This window comes from Malaclemys terrapin, chromosome 10 (assembly GCF_027887155.1).
Source record: "Malaclemys terrapin pileata isolate rMalTer1 chromosome 10, rMalTer1.hap1, whole genome shotgun sequence".
NCBI lineage: Eukaryota > Metazoa > Chordata > Testudines > Emydidae > Malaclemys > Malaclemys terrapin.
The window spans coordinates 33,168,738-33,185,308 of record NC_071514.1 but is presented as its reverse complement, the minus strand read 5'-3'; the positions used below and the strand labels follow the sequence as shown (position 1 = coordinate 33,185,308).

General features: G+C 38.5%; 1 protein-coding gene across 2 annotated transcripts in view; it reads left to right on the top strand.

The window, feature by feature from the left end:
• The window catches only part of VPS13C (vacuolar protein sorting 13 homolog C), a 209,898-nt gene that overhangs the window by 41,269 nt on the left and 152,058 nt on the right, over positions 1 to 16,571 (top strand). For both annotated transcript variants that reach the window (XM_054042704.1, XM_054042705.1), the window contains exons 11-16: positions 3,277 to 3,404; positions 5,466 to 5,572; positions 7,050 to 7,221; positions 8,195 to 8,257; positions 11,581 to 11,716; positions 12,719 to 12,813. In XM_054042704.1, coding sequence (XP_053898679.1) covers positions 3,277 to 3,404; positions 5,466 to 5,572; positions 7,050 to 7,221; positions 8,195 to 8,257; positions 11,581 to 11,716; positions 12,719 to 12,813 — 701 coding nt within the window. The remainder of the gene's footprint in view (positions 1 to 3,276; positions 3,405 to 5,465; positions 5,573 to 7,049; positions 7,222 to 8,194; positions 8,258 to 11,580; positions 11,717 to 12,718; positions 12,814 to 16,571) is intronic.

Here is a 16,571-nt window from a genome sequence, read left to right as displayed (position 1 = left end):
TGGCCAGGCCGCCAGGGTGCTTACCCTGGCGAGCCGCATGCCAGAGGTTGCCGACCCCTGCTCTAGACATTTTGTACACTGCTCAATTTCTCTTTCATACGCTTTATCCAGCAATTTGCCTGTGACATCTGCTGTGTTGTGTGGACTGTATCCTGGTCTTTATGACTGAACCATGTTAATGAAGTGTAGGTTCTCAATCATATGGAAAGGAGAGTTTGTTGCATAAATAAACGGGGCAATTTTTCATCAATTACCTCTTTTTGTAATCTGCTGGGTCTTATCACAAACTTATCTATGGTTGTTTCTGGATGATGGAGTGATAATACTGTGGCTATGTGACATTCATGATGTGACTCGAAACACTATCTTTGGCAGATATTTTCTATAGTTTCAGAGTTGATGGTGATCTCAAAGGTGGATAGTCTTCAGAATCCTGTATATTCCTAAACAAAATAAGTCAATGCAGTTATTTAATGTTTATTACCATACTGCTCATTTAGTATTACTCATTGCATTCACTGACACTCAGTACTACTTTAGAGGTGAAATTGTAAGAGGAAGATCTGCCTACTTCAGCTATATTTTTTTTTTATCACGACTGCATCTAAAATGATAGTATCATAGAGTAATGACTATATTTTTTGCTCAAACATGAGAATTCAAGAATAGTCCAGAAGGAAGACAGGCAGCCCTTAAGAAAGAAAAATGCATCCGAAGAAGTGAGGTTTTTACTCACGAAAGCTTATGCCCAAATAAATCTGTTTGTCTTTAAGGTGCCACCAGACTCTTTGTTGTTTTTGTAGATACAGACTAACACGGCTACCCCCTGATACTAAAATAAAAAAGTTTACCAACCTGAAGATCCTGCATGTTAAGACGTGTTCCTTTCATCATCTTCAATGCAGCTTCCTCCTGAGAGGGAAAACTTCTCATCATGTTTCATCTGGGCAAACAGGCCTTGCATTTCTTTGTTGCACTGTTTGCATTTTGCACACATGCTTGTCTTACCCACAGTTAGAGGAACGTCATTAAAATATTCCCAAACTGGGTCTCTTTTACGGCCTGCTGCCATTATAGGTTTTCCCTTCTAGTGAGAGAATGGTATGGTAGATCTCAAATCAATGAAGGCTACACTCAGACCTCAAGACTTCTGGAATATGCTGCTAAAACAGTTTCACTTTTTTTTCTACTGCCTCTCCCTCCCTTCTCACATTTTAATCCAGACTTCTTCTCCTTGTCCAGATCTATTCTGCCCCCAAAAATCTTCTAGTCACTGAATTTTTTGAAACTTTGCACTTTTAGAGAGAGATAAGGGATTGACTCAGTGTACACACATTTGCAGAGGGACAATAGGGTTGAGGTCAGTTATTTCTCACCTCTATTTATTTATTTATTTATTTATTTGTTTATTTAAAGCATGTTTGCTGTTAACAAGAATGTTATCACTGGAGACACAAATCCACAGTTTGAGAACTGCAAAACTAAACATCTCTGATGGTATCTTCTAGACTGAGCACTGAGTCCCATTGGGTAGATAGAAAGATTAACCTAAATGATCTATACAGAAGCTCCTGGAACTCCATAAGATTGGGTCCCTAATCCATGAACTATTGGAACTGTATGCAAAACTTTTCTTAAACATTACGTGAATATATTGTCATACTATAGAATTAGAATTTATAATCCCTATTCCATGATGAGATATCTTTTTGAGCTATAATGTATCTTAATAAAAACTATCTTTAGAGAAGTTTTTTCCTCAAAAAGCATTTTATCAAAAAAATTCGATTTAAATTAAAAAAATCTGATTTTTTTGATTTTAAAAAAATCATTGATTTTTATCCATCCTACCTGAAATTTAAACAAAACATAAACCTTTAAAATAAATACATACCTTGTCTATACATTATGCTGAAGCAAAAAAAGGCACACATGCCATTCTTCCCCCTTGAAGAGTAAGCTTTATTAAAGCCAATCTTTTAAATGTATATAGTCATTAGTAGAGTTTTATAATATGAGTAATTAGACATGGATTTAAGACATTATTATGCCATTTAAGCATGGACTCCTGCTTTGTGTAAAGTGTTAATGCTGAAATAGTAAGGTAGTGGGGGTCTTAAAAATATTAGAAAAAGGACAGGTCACGAATTTGCTCATAGAATATCTTCAAAAGAGAGATGCTGAGCCAAATTACCTGGGTTGTGGATGTGATAATCACAGTAAACTTTTCGGTTTTAAACAATAAAAAATGCAATTATATAAAACCATTCAAATGTATGTAACAAGCTATCTTAGTCAGATGTCCTCAGAGCGAGACTGTACAAAGGTTCTAGAAATTAACCAAATAAACATTTTTAATTTTTCTTATATTAACATAGTAAATGGTGTATTATGTTGTGGCTATTGTCCTTGTAATGAATCCCTTTAGTGTTCTTTAAGGGGATCATAAAGAGCAGTGTGGGCTTCAGATAATTTAAGTAACTCTATAAATCCATTACAGACAGTACTGCAGAATGAATCCATCTTGTTTTCTCCTCTTGCATCCCAAATTTGCTTAGTTGGGTTTAAAAACACTTGTTCATCTACAACAGTGTATTCCTTAAGTGTGAAATTATCACTTTTCCTTCTAAATTCTAATCTGTGTTGTGAAAACTAGGTTTGATGGAGTATTTTTGGTCTTTTTCTCCAGACATGCTGTAGACTAGAGGTTCCTTCCTGGTAACCAGTACTGCAGTCCTCAGTTTCTTTTATGGACTCCTCGTATAGTTGATTTGTCTATCGCAGAAGCATCTGCCATAATGTGTAGCTTTAATGCTCCTAGCTTCCTAAGAGCACATTTTTACTGCAGCTGATTGAAAATAAAAATAATCATTTTGTTGTCATCATTGTGATAGTTTTGAAGGGGCACAGTCAACTTAAATAATATTTATCTGAAATGTTGACCTACTAGTTATAGGTAATGCAAGATTAACAATTTATGAAATGTTTAATTAAGCTGAGCATCACCCGGTAGAACTTTTGCTCTTGCCATTTTGGCATAAATATTGCATTGACGTTTTTCTGTAAATATAAAATGTAATAATTGATTTAGGTTCAAACTGAGAGTCATAAACAGATCTACTACATCATATTGTGCCCTGTTGATTACATTATATCACAGAATGCTTCAGAACATCACCAGTGGCAGAATTTGTGTAGTAGTAGTTTCCTTTACTAAGTTTTACTAATTTTGGGCCCATCAGAACCATAGTGTTATACATGTTTTGTATCTTGAAGTTTTTAGGCCAGTATCAGCCTCTGCAAAACTCTACATCAACCCGCATGCAGAAACTGAATTAAAAACTCCAAAGCTTGATTGGAATATAGAAGTACAGAATATTGCCATTGAACTAACTAAGCCACAGGTAAGTTATCTGGCTATTTTTATTCTCTGTTTAAGGATTATGACATTGCCTATATATATTCAACCAGACAGGTTTGTTAGTTTAATTGCACACAAGTCTAAACTACCTAATGGTAACCCTGGGAAAGTGTGGCAGCTTCTTTTTGTCTGTATTGTAACAGGCATTGCCTGGTGTTAGCTCATGATACTTTCACTGTGGGTTGACTGTGGGTAAGATCCCAGCCGATCTATGTTGAACACTTGTACATTGGCATGTTTCCCACCTATTTGAGGTGTTTTTCCTGCAGGGCTATTATATTGTTTGCCTTTGCCCCACCTAAATTTAGCACAATGAATCAGGGTTATGCATGCTGAGCATTTTGCTCATATTTTGGATAAGGCAAGCAATAACTTTTTCAATCCAAGTCACAGTGTCTCCTAGTTTATCTTTCTGATTTTTACCATTTTCAGATACGGGCTTTTGTTTAGTATATGAAAACTTCATGCTAATGTATAACTTGATCTTAATCTAATTGAATTTCCTTCGTGCTAATGTTGTACATTTTCTGTCAAGCATCCACATGTGCCTATTAAACCTTAAATTTTCCATAATGTTAAACAATATTCATTTCTGGTAGATAATCAGCGTTATGATGATCTGTATAAAGGCATGTGGTAGTGCTCAGTGTTCCCATAGGACCTAGTTTCTGCATCAGAGACGATGCAAATAAGAGCGTGGTAGTCGCGTGACTTGGCATAATGCAATCTAAACAAGTAGGAATGGCTTTATGCAGCCAAGAGAGGACTATGTATTGGAAGTATTGAAAGTGATTTAGTATGTTCAGGAGAGAACCACGCAGAAGAGCCACACACAGTCATATTTAAAGTTACAGAACTAAATTGCATGTCTTTTTTTTAAGTCCTCGCTTTGAATGTTTTGTAGAAATGTAAGCACCTCACTAGGAAGATGCTAATTACAGTATAAAATAGACTCGGACAATAATGTTCTGTAAGTTTGAGAGGTATATGTAAAACTTGAAGAAACTTATAAAGTTTAAGCAAATAGAATGGACATTTCAATCAAAATACAGCAAAAATGTAAAATTTTAGTGGTGGGCAATTTATTTTAAATTGGTCAACATGTATTTTTTTTAAATAACCCATGCAAATTAAAGTGAAGTTGAGGTAAATGAATATCAGTGAAATTATAAATGATGTTCACGGAAACCACTGCACCTGAGGCTTTTGAAGCTTTTCCAAGAAACATTAAACAAGAGATTAGTGTAGAGAATAGCTAGTACCTGGTGTAGGAAGTTGGGCTTGATAACATGGGATTCTTCACAGCTATGATTTTGGGGCTGCTGCATGACTGCACTGCAACAAATTAAAAGCTGTATACGTTTTTCAGTTTTATAGTCCTTTTCAGCTGCTTAGAACTTGGTTAAACTTTTGTGTTTAGACCAGACCTGAAAAACATTAGTCTAATCAGGTGACCAGACGTCCTGATAAAATTCAGTTGTTTGTCCCGCGTCCTGATATTCTTGCTTCGACGGCGCTCTGGCTCGGCTTTTTTTTTTTCTTTTTTTTTTGCTTCAGCAGCGCTCCGGACCTGCCCCCCCATGTGTCCCGATATTTTGTTCATGTCATCTGGTCACCCTAGGTCTAAACCAAGAGTGTAATCTTGTGGCATACTGGCTGTATTACAGAAACAGCATGGGAAATCCAATAAATCTCTATGTGGGTTCCAGTAATACAACTGAGACACATAGGATAGTGCATTGTGGGGAACACACAGAGTGGAAGTGAGGGAAAGAAACCAATTTGAGAAGTCTACCACAGGAAGATGAGCACACTAACTGAAATACAAATTGTGCCTTTTGGTTGTCATTTACGCAACCAAAAGTTTATATTGTGTGTCATGCATGCAGCTCTATACTTCATTACCCCCAGAGCATGCATTTCTATATATTTCAGGAAAGACTGAAGACCATTAAATAGCTCTAAGTATAACCCGATCTTTGCATGTAATTAAACTTTGTAAACCTCTGGTGGTAAGAAATAATGTTTTGTTTCATATGTGTAGTACCTCAGTATGATTGACCTTCTGGAGTCCATAGATTACATGGTTCGAAATGCACCGTACAGAAAATACAGACCAGATGTACCTCTACATAAAAATGCCAAACAGTGGTAAGTTGTACAGCCTTACAGAAATGCATTAAACTATCAGGATTTGTACTGCATATCCTGAGTAATAAATGCTGGAAGCTTTCATATGGGCCATGACCACTATTCATGCTTTCTCTTAAGGATAAGGATTTGTTACCCTCTTGATTTTACTTTGTTATTAATATGCTTTAAAAATTGATGAGATGGTCTAGGTACTACTTGTCCAATGTTAAGTTCTCACTTCTAAAGTAATGCCCGTACGGAAATTTAAATAAGCAGAGACAAGGTGGATGAGCTAATATCTTTTATTGGACCAACACCTGTTGGTGAGAGAGACAAGCTTTTGAGCCATACAGAGCTCTTCTTCAGGACTGGGAAAGGTACTTTGAGCATCACAGCTAAATGCAAGGTGGAACAGATGGTTTAGCATCAGTAGTTAGCACATATTCTAAAGGACCAATGAGGGTAGGGTGGCCTTTGGTCACATAAGGCCTCCCCGCTTCTCCCCCCCCCCCCCCCCAACTTAAAAAATGCCAAATTTAAGTCTGGAAGTAACAGGGTATGTTCAGAGGAATTAAACACCTTTCTTCTGTACATCATTCACTATTTGTTTAATAATGGAACTTGGGTTCCTAAGAGTTGTATTTCAGTGCTTCTTGAAGACTTACAGGTGAATAAGCTTACCCATTCTCTTCTGTAGAACTTCCTTTGAGCTACTGGCAAAATAGTGATATTCTGAACTCCAAATGGAGAAATGGTTAATAAATGAACTCCATGTTCTAACTGGAAGTTAAACAGAAAAATGTGGGAACTTGCTATAGCAACTTGTGGGGTCTTCCTTAGAATATTTAATAGATGAGCTCATTCAAGTTATTAAGGAAGAGGCAGAAGCAATTGATATAGAATGCCATAGCCAGTAGCTTTCTGCAAGCTATTCTAAATGGGTAAGCTAGTGCATTTCAGTCAAAACATGCAAAATGTTGTTCCAGCCCATTTTATTTTGAGCAGTTTGCCTATTGTGCCAAGTTCTGTGTTGCTGGAGTCAAATAGGTTAATTTGCAGTTGGTCCTTGGATGAGACCACTGAACATGACTAATTTGTGATGTGATTTGCTGTTTGTAACATAGATCGAGTACAATAGCAGTTCTTTTTCCATCCAACTTAATGTTGGACTGTATCGCCAGCTTCAGCTTTACCCTATTCAGAGTGAAAATATAATTAAAGCTTATAGTCTGGTAACTAAAGATGAGGTGAATCAGAATGCTTGTGTTCAACACTTGTGAAAATCAGACATTGGTTTCAAATTTAATTTATTAAATTAAACAATAACTGGAACAACTCATCTTCTAGTGTAACTCCTAGAGCTGCAACTTGTTCAGATACTATGAACAAAATAATCAAACCTTGATTTACTGTTTTTTTTCCCCACAATTAAATTTTAAGTTGTAAATCATAAAAATGCAGCCAGAAATAATTAATGCAAATGAAATTCCTACAGGTGGAAATATGCAGCTAACAGCATTCTTGACATTCATATCAGAAGATGCACTCGCGTGTGGTCATGGAGCAACATGAAACATCATAGGCAGCTTTTGAAGAGTTACAAAAATATGTACAAGACCAAACTAACACAGAGCAAACTATCAGAAGAAACACAACGACAAATTCAGGTACTTGCTATTAATATGGTGGTATATTTGACAGTGGAGTACGTCTTAATGAATATTTTAGTACATGAATATTTTAGTGTATTTTTTGTAACATTCCTCTTGCCAACCAATATGTTAAATTCATTTCTCTCTTATAGAAAAACCTTGCTTAATATTCACACTTGACTAAAACTAAGGGAAAATCTGGAGTAGTATTCTTTACTTCTGCTATGTTTTTTAAAACAAAAATGTTTTAAAATAATGATCAACCTTTTATCCAGGGAGAAGGAGAGCCTGATTCTTCAATGCAAAATGTGTGTTAAGTGTAAAGTCAGGAATAATAAATGAATTTGTGAAATGTACCAAAATAAAATATTAATTTTCACAATTTGGTGTTCAAATAGCACATTAGCCATTTGGATAGTGTCACTTTTTTGAATATTTCAGAAATAGAGCTTAAAACCTGAGGGAAGATGAAATTCTAATCGCTATTACTTTTTTCCCCATCACTGCAATTCTTGACTTTTTGTTAAAACATACATGGGAAAAGAAAGCTAAGATAATTAATTCTTTAAACTTAGTAAGATAAAGTTGACGGCTGGTTGCTTTCCATACTGCAATTCTGTATGAATATATTTCAATGTTCGGCTCCAAAATATCAGAAAACCTCCATATTATTGTTAATATGTGGGCACTATTAAAAAGGATTTGTGAACTTCAGTTATGTTCAACTTCCTGAATTATAGATGAAATGCACTCCCAACATTTATTGAACTGGAAAACTGGTTTATTAAATATTCTGTCTTAAGCCAACTTTCACCTTCCAGTGACCTATTGTAGAGAGATGAATTCTAAAAGGCAGAGGCTAGAAAGGAGACTTAAATGGATTTGTGGAAGTGGATTTGTGGAATGGATTACTGCAACAATTTTTTTAAGAGGCCGTAAGTTAATTCATCTTGCACTAACCAGGGTATTTATTTCCTTTGTTTAACAGGATCTAGAAAGAGCACTGGACGTTTTCAACATCATTTTAGTAAGACAGCAAGCACAAGTTGAGGTAACAAAATAAACCAGTTTCTAATGTTTAGTAGCAGATATTTATGTATATGAAGTTAAGGCATGGCTTGTGGATATTTTCTAACCTTCAGGAAAGATTCATAGATTCTAGGACTGGAAGGGACCTCGAGAGGTCATCGAGTCCAGTCCCCTGCCCTCATGGTAGGACCAAATACTGTCTAGACCATCCCTGATAGACATTTATCTAACCTACTCTTAAATATCTCCAGAGATGGAGATTCCACAATCTGTGTTTCACTGCTGTAGTCATAGAATATCAGGGTTGGAAGAGACCTCAGGAGGTCATCTAGTCCAACCCCCTGCTCAAAGCAGGACCAATCCCCAGACAGATTTTTGCCCCCGATCCCTAAATGGCCCCCTCAAGGATTGAACTCACAACCCTGCGGGGTTTAGCAGGCCAATGCTCAAACCACTGAGCTATCCCTCCCCCCTTACCTACGTTAAAGAAGCATAGAAGGTAGATGGAGAGGAGCTCTTGTGTTATAATTCTTGCTTTTTGCTGGACAGTTTAATATATTTTCCTAGTTTGGTGTTCAGTCTTAAATTTGTATGAAGCATTGAGACTTCTAATACTAATACTTCTGCTGGCATAGTATCCCATAGTATGATACACTGTGCTGTCATTTTTTCCTGATAATACACCTAAGTATTCCCCTTTCTTTATTCCATTACAGGACTACTTATATTCCTGCATGACCTCCTAAATACTTGATCTCCATCCTTGATGTTATATTCCCCAAATATGTGACTGCTAGATCACTTCTCTTTATCAGCTAGCCAAGCTTATGCCTTCTGAGGCAGAGATGGAAGCAATGAGAGACACACCAGAATATGGTTAAATGCAGTGATCACAACTTATTAAGCTATTAAACAGCAAGGAACCACTACTTGGCAGGCCTGCTACAGTGCAGAATTTAACTGAGCACCACTAACCTTGTGTTCTACAAACCTGAGTGTATATATATGTAGGCAGTGCCCTCTGTATATCCACTGGCCTAGTTGGAGATCCTGGCATGAAGCCAGAGTCTCAATCTATTCCCTTCATCCATGTTGGATGTAGGAGAGGAGAGAGGAAGGAAATCATGTACTCCGCAAGACTTGGAGGCATATCTCCTCACCGTGCAATGTCATGCATAGGCCCCATGCCCAAGCAGCCCATTGGTTTACGGGGTTTTCACATCTTATCCTTTCTCAACACATCCATTGCACTGGAACCCACCACAGGGGACGACAGCAATTAGTTTATGTCTACTCTCGCACTGATGAGCAGCTAGAAAGGAATCTGTATTAGGTCAACCAAGAAAATATCTGTACCACGTCCTCCCTAAACCGCTCAGGAGCAGTATACTTAATTCTTCAATGGGAGATCATTGCACCCCTTATTGTGGTAATATACTTACTCGCTTCCCAGTTCACCTCTTGCCTGGTTCATTATTGCTGGTCTGGCGATTCCTTGCCAACCCAGTTTTGGAAGGTTTTTCGACCAGACCTGGGTAACACAAGGGGAAAGGGCTGAAATCTGGCTGACATCTCTCTTTAACATAATGATCAGACTAATACCTTTTGCTGTGCTTAAATCAAAATAATGAATGAATTATGATCACCTGTGAAGGATAAGAACAGCCTGCCTAGGGTAGATGAGTGGGGCCAGCAGGTGCCACAGCATTTTTCTCCTTCCCTGCCATCTCAGGTAGGGAACTTAATTGGAAAAGTCCGAATGGAGACCCCATGTTTGCCAGACACCTTTTTTGTGCCCAATGAAAAATACTGTGCCCACATACTGAGATATCTATAGGTGTAGCTTTTCCATGTGATCCTGAAAAAGACAGACAATGTATTTAATAATGAAATTTTAAATTGATGTTACCCATTTGGGGTGGCTTAATATAGGATGTAAACACCGGTCCATGTGTGCTAGCACCTGATAGATTGTATCTCATAAGCACCAGGAGGAGGCTAGGACCCTGTTATGGAACAAGCCAAGAAATGCTGGGCAGAAACAATCCCTACTTCCTCCCACTGCCTGTGAAGGTGTAAGACAATCAGTCAGTCTGACATGACCCCACACATGCAGTGGCAGCAGGAGTGGGTGGGATGAGCTCAGATGCTATTAGCGATAGCCCCCCTGGGAAGGAAGGGGAGAGGAAATAAACACAAGCTAGAGTTCCCCCCTGCTTTCCTTTTCTCCCACCCAAAATGGTGGGAGGTGGTTGGTGGTGCATGTGTCATCACTGCCCCCAGTCGTATCAGTTACACATCTCGGTAGCAAGATGAGCACGTAGGTACTCTGTGAATAAAGATGATGTGGTTTTCTCCAGTTTTTTTGCTCTTTGTTGTAATTGTTCCAATTTTTAATATCTTTCTTTTAACGCAGTGCCCAGAATTGAACGTAGTATTCCAGGATCAGTTATACTGGAGCCATATATAGGTTGTCTTGGGCTCCCATTCGTAACACCAGGGAGAGGAGGTTGGCGGGGGTGGGGGCTGTGATTGTGGAGCCGTTTTTCGTTTTTTCATCCATTCGCATATCTGGGCAGAGTTTCTCTCGCTGGCTCTCTCGATGTTTTTGAGGAGCATTGGGTGCTGTCCGGGGTTCTCTGCTTGGTGTCCCCTTCCGGTTCCTTAGTTTTGGCCCTTTGACCCCCACGCCTGTTCCTGTTGTTGCCTTTGTTGTCCCCTGAACTCAGTTGGGTTCCGGGTTTAGTAGCCCCTCCCTAGGCTGGAGGAGGGGCTTTCAGCAGTGGGCGAGCTAGTGCTCGCCCATGTCCCGGTACTCAAAAGGATCACTCTCCTGTAGCCATCTGGCCTGACCCTGTCACACTGCTTACAACCTAAAAGTGGAAATATGAATAAAATAAATTAAAATGGTAGAACTATCACGATGGATTTATAGCAAACCTGAAAAAGTCTCTAAACTATATTAACAGTATATAGATGTTAGGGCCAGAAGTTGTCCTTCCGTTCCTTTATCTCCCTTGCTTTAGTTTTGTTTGTAGATCTCACTTGATTTGTTTGCAATTAGATTGGAACCTCTTTGGAGCAATGGATTACAAGTAGATAAAGGGCACAACACAGAATAAATGTCATGTTAAGCAATGAAGCATTTTTTCCCCTTTAAAATACGGAGACTAATGTAATTGACGCTTCCATCTTATGCTGGGACTTAGTCTCTGATCTTTCTCATTACTGAAAATGCCTGTACATCATTTGATGTATCCATTGTTTTTTTTCTGGGAATACAAAAGTTAATACGCAATGGTTCTAACATTTATGTTAATTTAACTAATTATCTTTGGTTTGTAGGTGATAAGATCAGGGCAGAAATTGCTGAGGAAGAAATCTGCTGATGGAGAGAAGAAAGGTGGAGGATGGTTTAGTGGGTTCTGGGGTAAGAAGGAATCTAGAAAAAAGGAAGATGAAGAATCAACAGTTCCTGAAAGTAGGTTTGAATTTAAATAGGTCATTCTCACATGAAGCTTAACAAATAGTACTAATATTTAATTCACTTGTGGGTAGGTGACTGTCTGTCCTTGGGTATAGGAAAATGGAGTGCACTGTTTTCTTGTTTTTAATTTTGGGTCTCTGCTGTTATATCACTGAATAGCTAGTAGTAATTCAGTGAAAACACAGTAATAAAATATGTCCGCAAATAAGCTGTGGCATCTTGTAAATGATGTATGAAAATTTCAGAAGTGCATTATAAAGAAAAAAATACTGAGTTATTTATGTTAGTTGTAAAAGGCAAGTATTCACTAGCAAGTTCCTCTAGTGACAGTTGGCTGTTTGGGCCAGGAATTCTTAGGGCAGTGTTTCCCAAACTTGGGACGCCATTTGTATAAGGAAAGCCCCTGGCAGGCCGGGCCAGTTTGTTTACCTGCCGCGTCCGCAGGTTTGGCCGATCGCGGCTCCCACTGGCCACGGTTCGCTGCTCCTGGCCAATGGGAGCTGCTGGATGTGGCGGCCAGTAAATCTCTCTGCCCACGCCACTTCCAGCAGCTCCCATTGGCCTGGAGCAGCAAACCGTGGCCAGTGGGAGCCGCGATCGGCCGAACCTGCCGACGGGGTAGGTAAACAAACTGGCCCGGCCCGCCAGAGGCTTTCCCTACATAAGCAGCGTCCCAAGTTTGGGAAACACTGTCTTAGGGTATTGAATGGTGCCTAGCACAATGGGGTCTTGATCACAGCAGGGGCTTCACTGTGCCACTGTGATGCAAGTAATTTTGGCGAGTTTACACTATGTAGGTATATATCACTTACTAGCCTGTGGTAGGGGAATATGAGTCACATTGCATAATTTATGATCTTTTTGAGAACTACTTCAAAGCAGAAATTAAATTAAGTGCCCTGGCAGCATGTGGTGTTAACGTATATTAATTAAATTATGTTTTTCCTGTACCACTTATGGGTACTAATGTGAATTTGAACTTTTTTTTTTTTAAAGCCATTGATGACCTCATGACCCCAGAAGAAAAGGCTAAGCTCTTTACTGCTATTGGGTATAGTGACAGCTCTCACAACTTGACTTTACCTAAGAAGGTAAACTGAATATTTTTAATGAAAGAAAAACAAAAACTTTGTTGTCCTGGTATACATCAGTAATACAGGAGTGATGTTAGGAATGACTATATTTTGAGTGCCAATCGTTCATTGATACTGATCTGCCAAATATATATTCACTGTGAGTTCATATTCACAATCTGTAGACTAAAAGATCATTATATTGGGCTGTATAAACATCTGGGCTTGTTGAGATTTTGGTGTCCAACAGTCAAATGCATCCAGACAAATCAGTCGCTTGATGTTACTATCAAGATGTCAAAATCATTCATGTGTGATCTTTATTCCCAAAATTATGTGGAAATGGGTAATGGGAGCAGAATGAACTGAAAGATAAACTTGCTGCTTAAAAAAGAGGAAAAATAAAAAGTTTGCTGTAAATGGGGAAAACAAAACAAATTCCAACAAACAAAAAAACTAAAAATAGTTTGACCTCTTCAGCATCTCTCTTGCTGAGTGTTGGAGGGAAGAACTTAAATTTGTGTTAAACTTAGAATCCTATGGTAATTAAGTGAAATAAATATGTATTTAGGTCAAATGTTAGTATAGTATTGTTGATGTCTTGAGTCAACGGCTAACCAATATTCAGAGCTTGGCAGGGTTGTTCGTGTTAGGATGAGAAATTGATTATATGAGTCAGGTGTATATTCACTGTGTAATTTTGTTGGGTTAAAAAAATATATGCACAAGGTGCTGTTTCCATGAACACAATAGAAACAAACAGCAGTAAGCAATTGGATTGCTAAGAAATCCCCAAGTCTGCCACTCCAGCTAGTTATGTGCACAAGAACCTCACATGGCCAAAAAGCCATAATTACTCCAGGTAAGAAAGAGGACAGCTTAGGCTAAAACCTGTCCTGGTTTACTGATGAAGTACAGGCAGCAATTAGAAATTAAAAAGCAATGCACAAAAAATGGAAAAAAGAGGAAATAGATAGTAATGAGAATAAGTTAGAAGTTATGAAGTGTAGAAAGTTGATAAGGGAAGCTAAAGACCTCAGGGAGAAATCCATGGCTTGTAGGGCAAAGGACAATGAGGAATTTAAATATATTAGGAACAGAAGAAATCCTAACAGTAGTATAGACTCATTACTAGATAGAAATAGTAAAATTAATGATACAAAAAGGCAGAAGTTTCAATAAATATTTCTGTTCTGTATTTGGAAAGAAGCAGGATAATGTACTAGAATCATAAAACATCTGCTAGAGATGAACCTTTTTAAATCTGCAAGCCCAGGTAACTTGCACTAAAGGGTCCTAAAAGAGTTGGCGGAGATCTCGGTCCTGCTGACATGAATTTTTTTAATAAATCTTAGAATACCTAGGAAATTCCAGAAGACTGGAAGAGTGCTAATTTTGTGCCAATATTCAAAAAATTACAAACTGTATGACCCAGCTAACTGTGGACTGACTAGCCTGACATCAGTCCTGGCCAAAATAATAGAAAAGCTGATTTGGGATGCGGTTATAAACAATTAAAACATAGGAATATAAGTAATACTAGTCAGTATGATTTTTATGGAAGAGAGTTCTAATCCAACTTGATTTAAATGTTTGAGACTACCAGTTTGGTTGATAAAGTTAACTGCATAGATGTAATGTACTTAAACTTATGCAAGTCGTCTGTCTTATTACCAAACAATGTGCTAATTATTTAATAGACTTACACGCTGTCAATATAGCCCATATTAAATGAATTAAGAATTGGTTAACTGACAGATTTTAAAAAAGCAGTTGTCAGTGGGGAATCATTATTGAATAGGGCCATTTGTAGTGGAAAATCACTGCTGATAAAATTTGTAGTTATCACAAAGATTGGCAGAGCAGTAAATAATGTGGACGAGGCAGTTGTACAGATGGATAGGATGGGCCCATTCAAACAAAATGTGTTCGAATGTAGCCAAATGCACTTATACATCTAGGAACAAGGAATGTAGGTTCTACTTAGAGAATGTGGGGTTGAATCCTGGGCAGATGTACCTCTGAAAAGGATTAAGGGGTCGTAGTGGACAAGCAACTGAACATGAGCTGTGGCAAAAAGCTAGTAGGATCCTTGGATATATAAACAGGGAAGTAATGAGTATAGATGTGACTTTACCTTGGTATATGGGATTGGTGAGACAGATGCTGGAATACTATGTTGAGTTCCGGTGTCCACATTCTTTTAAAAAGAATAATGAAAAAATCAGAGCAAATGCCACCAGAATAATTGGAGGGCTGAAGAAAATGTTGTTGTATTTTGATTTACAGCATATTACTTGAAATAAGAACCTTACAGTAAATCAGAGAGCTTCAAATATACAAAATATTGTTCTTGGCAGCTCTACCCCTTTGGCACATAGTGGACTAGCCATTTATGTATTTGTGATATTGTAGATATACAGAAGTTCAGCAAGTGTGATCTATTTGAATGTGACTTTTTTGGTCCTGAAGACTTGACTAGAGATCTTAGTAGTGTAATCTGAGTTGTAACTTCTCATAAGTGAAAGAATGCTCATGAGAGATGGAAAGCAGCCTGAAACCGTAATCTTCTATTTTTCTCAATGAAGTGTTCACCCTCAAGATGGAACCTGAATACTCTTAACCCTGTTAACTATTTGACTGCTGATCATTTCATCTTGCTCTGTTGATCCTCTCAGAGGTTTGTTGATGCTCCAGTAGGGGTTCAAAAATATACCATTGGAAATTGTGCATAATGCAAACATAAACATGCAGAGATTAACTTGGAAGTGATTACTTCACTATATGAAGTATGCAACATCTTACTGAGTAGAAAGTGAAGGCACATCCACCAAAAAAAAATTGCAGGGCAGTATCACAAGAAAAATTGCAGGGCAGTATCGTACTTTTACAAGATTGATTCTGTAAGCTTTGAAGGACACAGCCATTCCGAAAATCTCCCGGACTCTTTGTGGCCATAGCAGAGATAATTAAGGGACAGCACATTTTCCACCCTGAGGATCTCAAAATGAGTCTCAGGATGCATTACAGTCTATGAACTAGTAGGATGATCCCCACCAGCTGACATACAAGCCCATTCCATGAGAGCACAAGCATAAGCTACCGCTGCACTCCATGACATGCCCCTCTTGGACATTGGTAAAGCGGCCACATGGAGCTCGGTGTAGTCCTTCTCTTCTCATTATGCTTTGGTGCATGATTTGGCAAAGGATGCTTCGTTTGGTACGGCGGTCCTTCATTCTGTGGTTCTGTCATCCTCCTCGCACCCTCCTATATAGGTACTGCTTGTCAATCACCTTAGTGGAATACAATAGGGACCATCACTCGAAGAAGAAGGGGAAGTTACTTACCAGTTACTGGAGGTTCTTCGAGATGTTTGGTTCCTATATGTATTCCAGACACACACCCCTTCCCCTCTGCTGTGGATCTGAGACGTCTACGGTGGAGAAGGAACTGGAGACGTGATTGGTCTGCCCTGCCCTTTATTGCCTCGGGTGAAACCAAGTGGCAGCGCAAGGGTGCATGTGCAGACCGACGGACACTATATTCAAAAGCTCTAGCTCCAGGGGCATGAAGCATGCACATTACCCTCAGTGGAATATAGGTAGGGACCACACATCTTGAAGAACCTCCCATTCTGTAGAAGAGTCTTTCACACAGGGAAAAACATTTATTATTGAATGAGGGAATCTTTGGGGTAGCAGTACTCTGTCAGTATACTTCATGTACATTGCTACCCTCTTAATTTCTCTCTCCACACTGGTAGTCCTGTTACT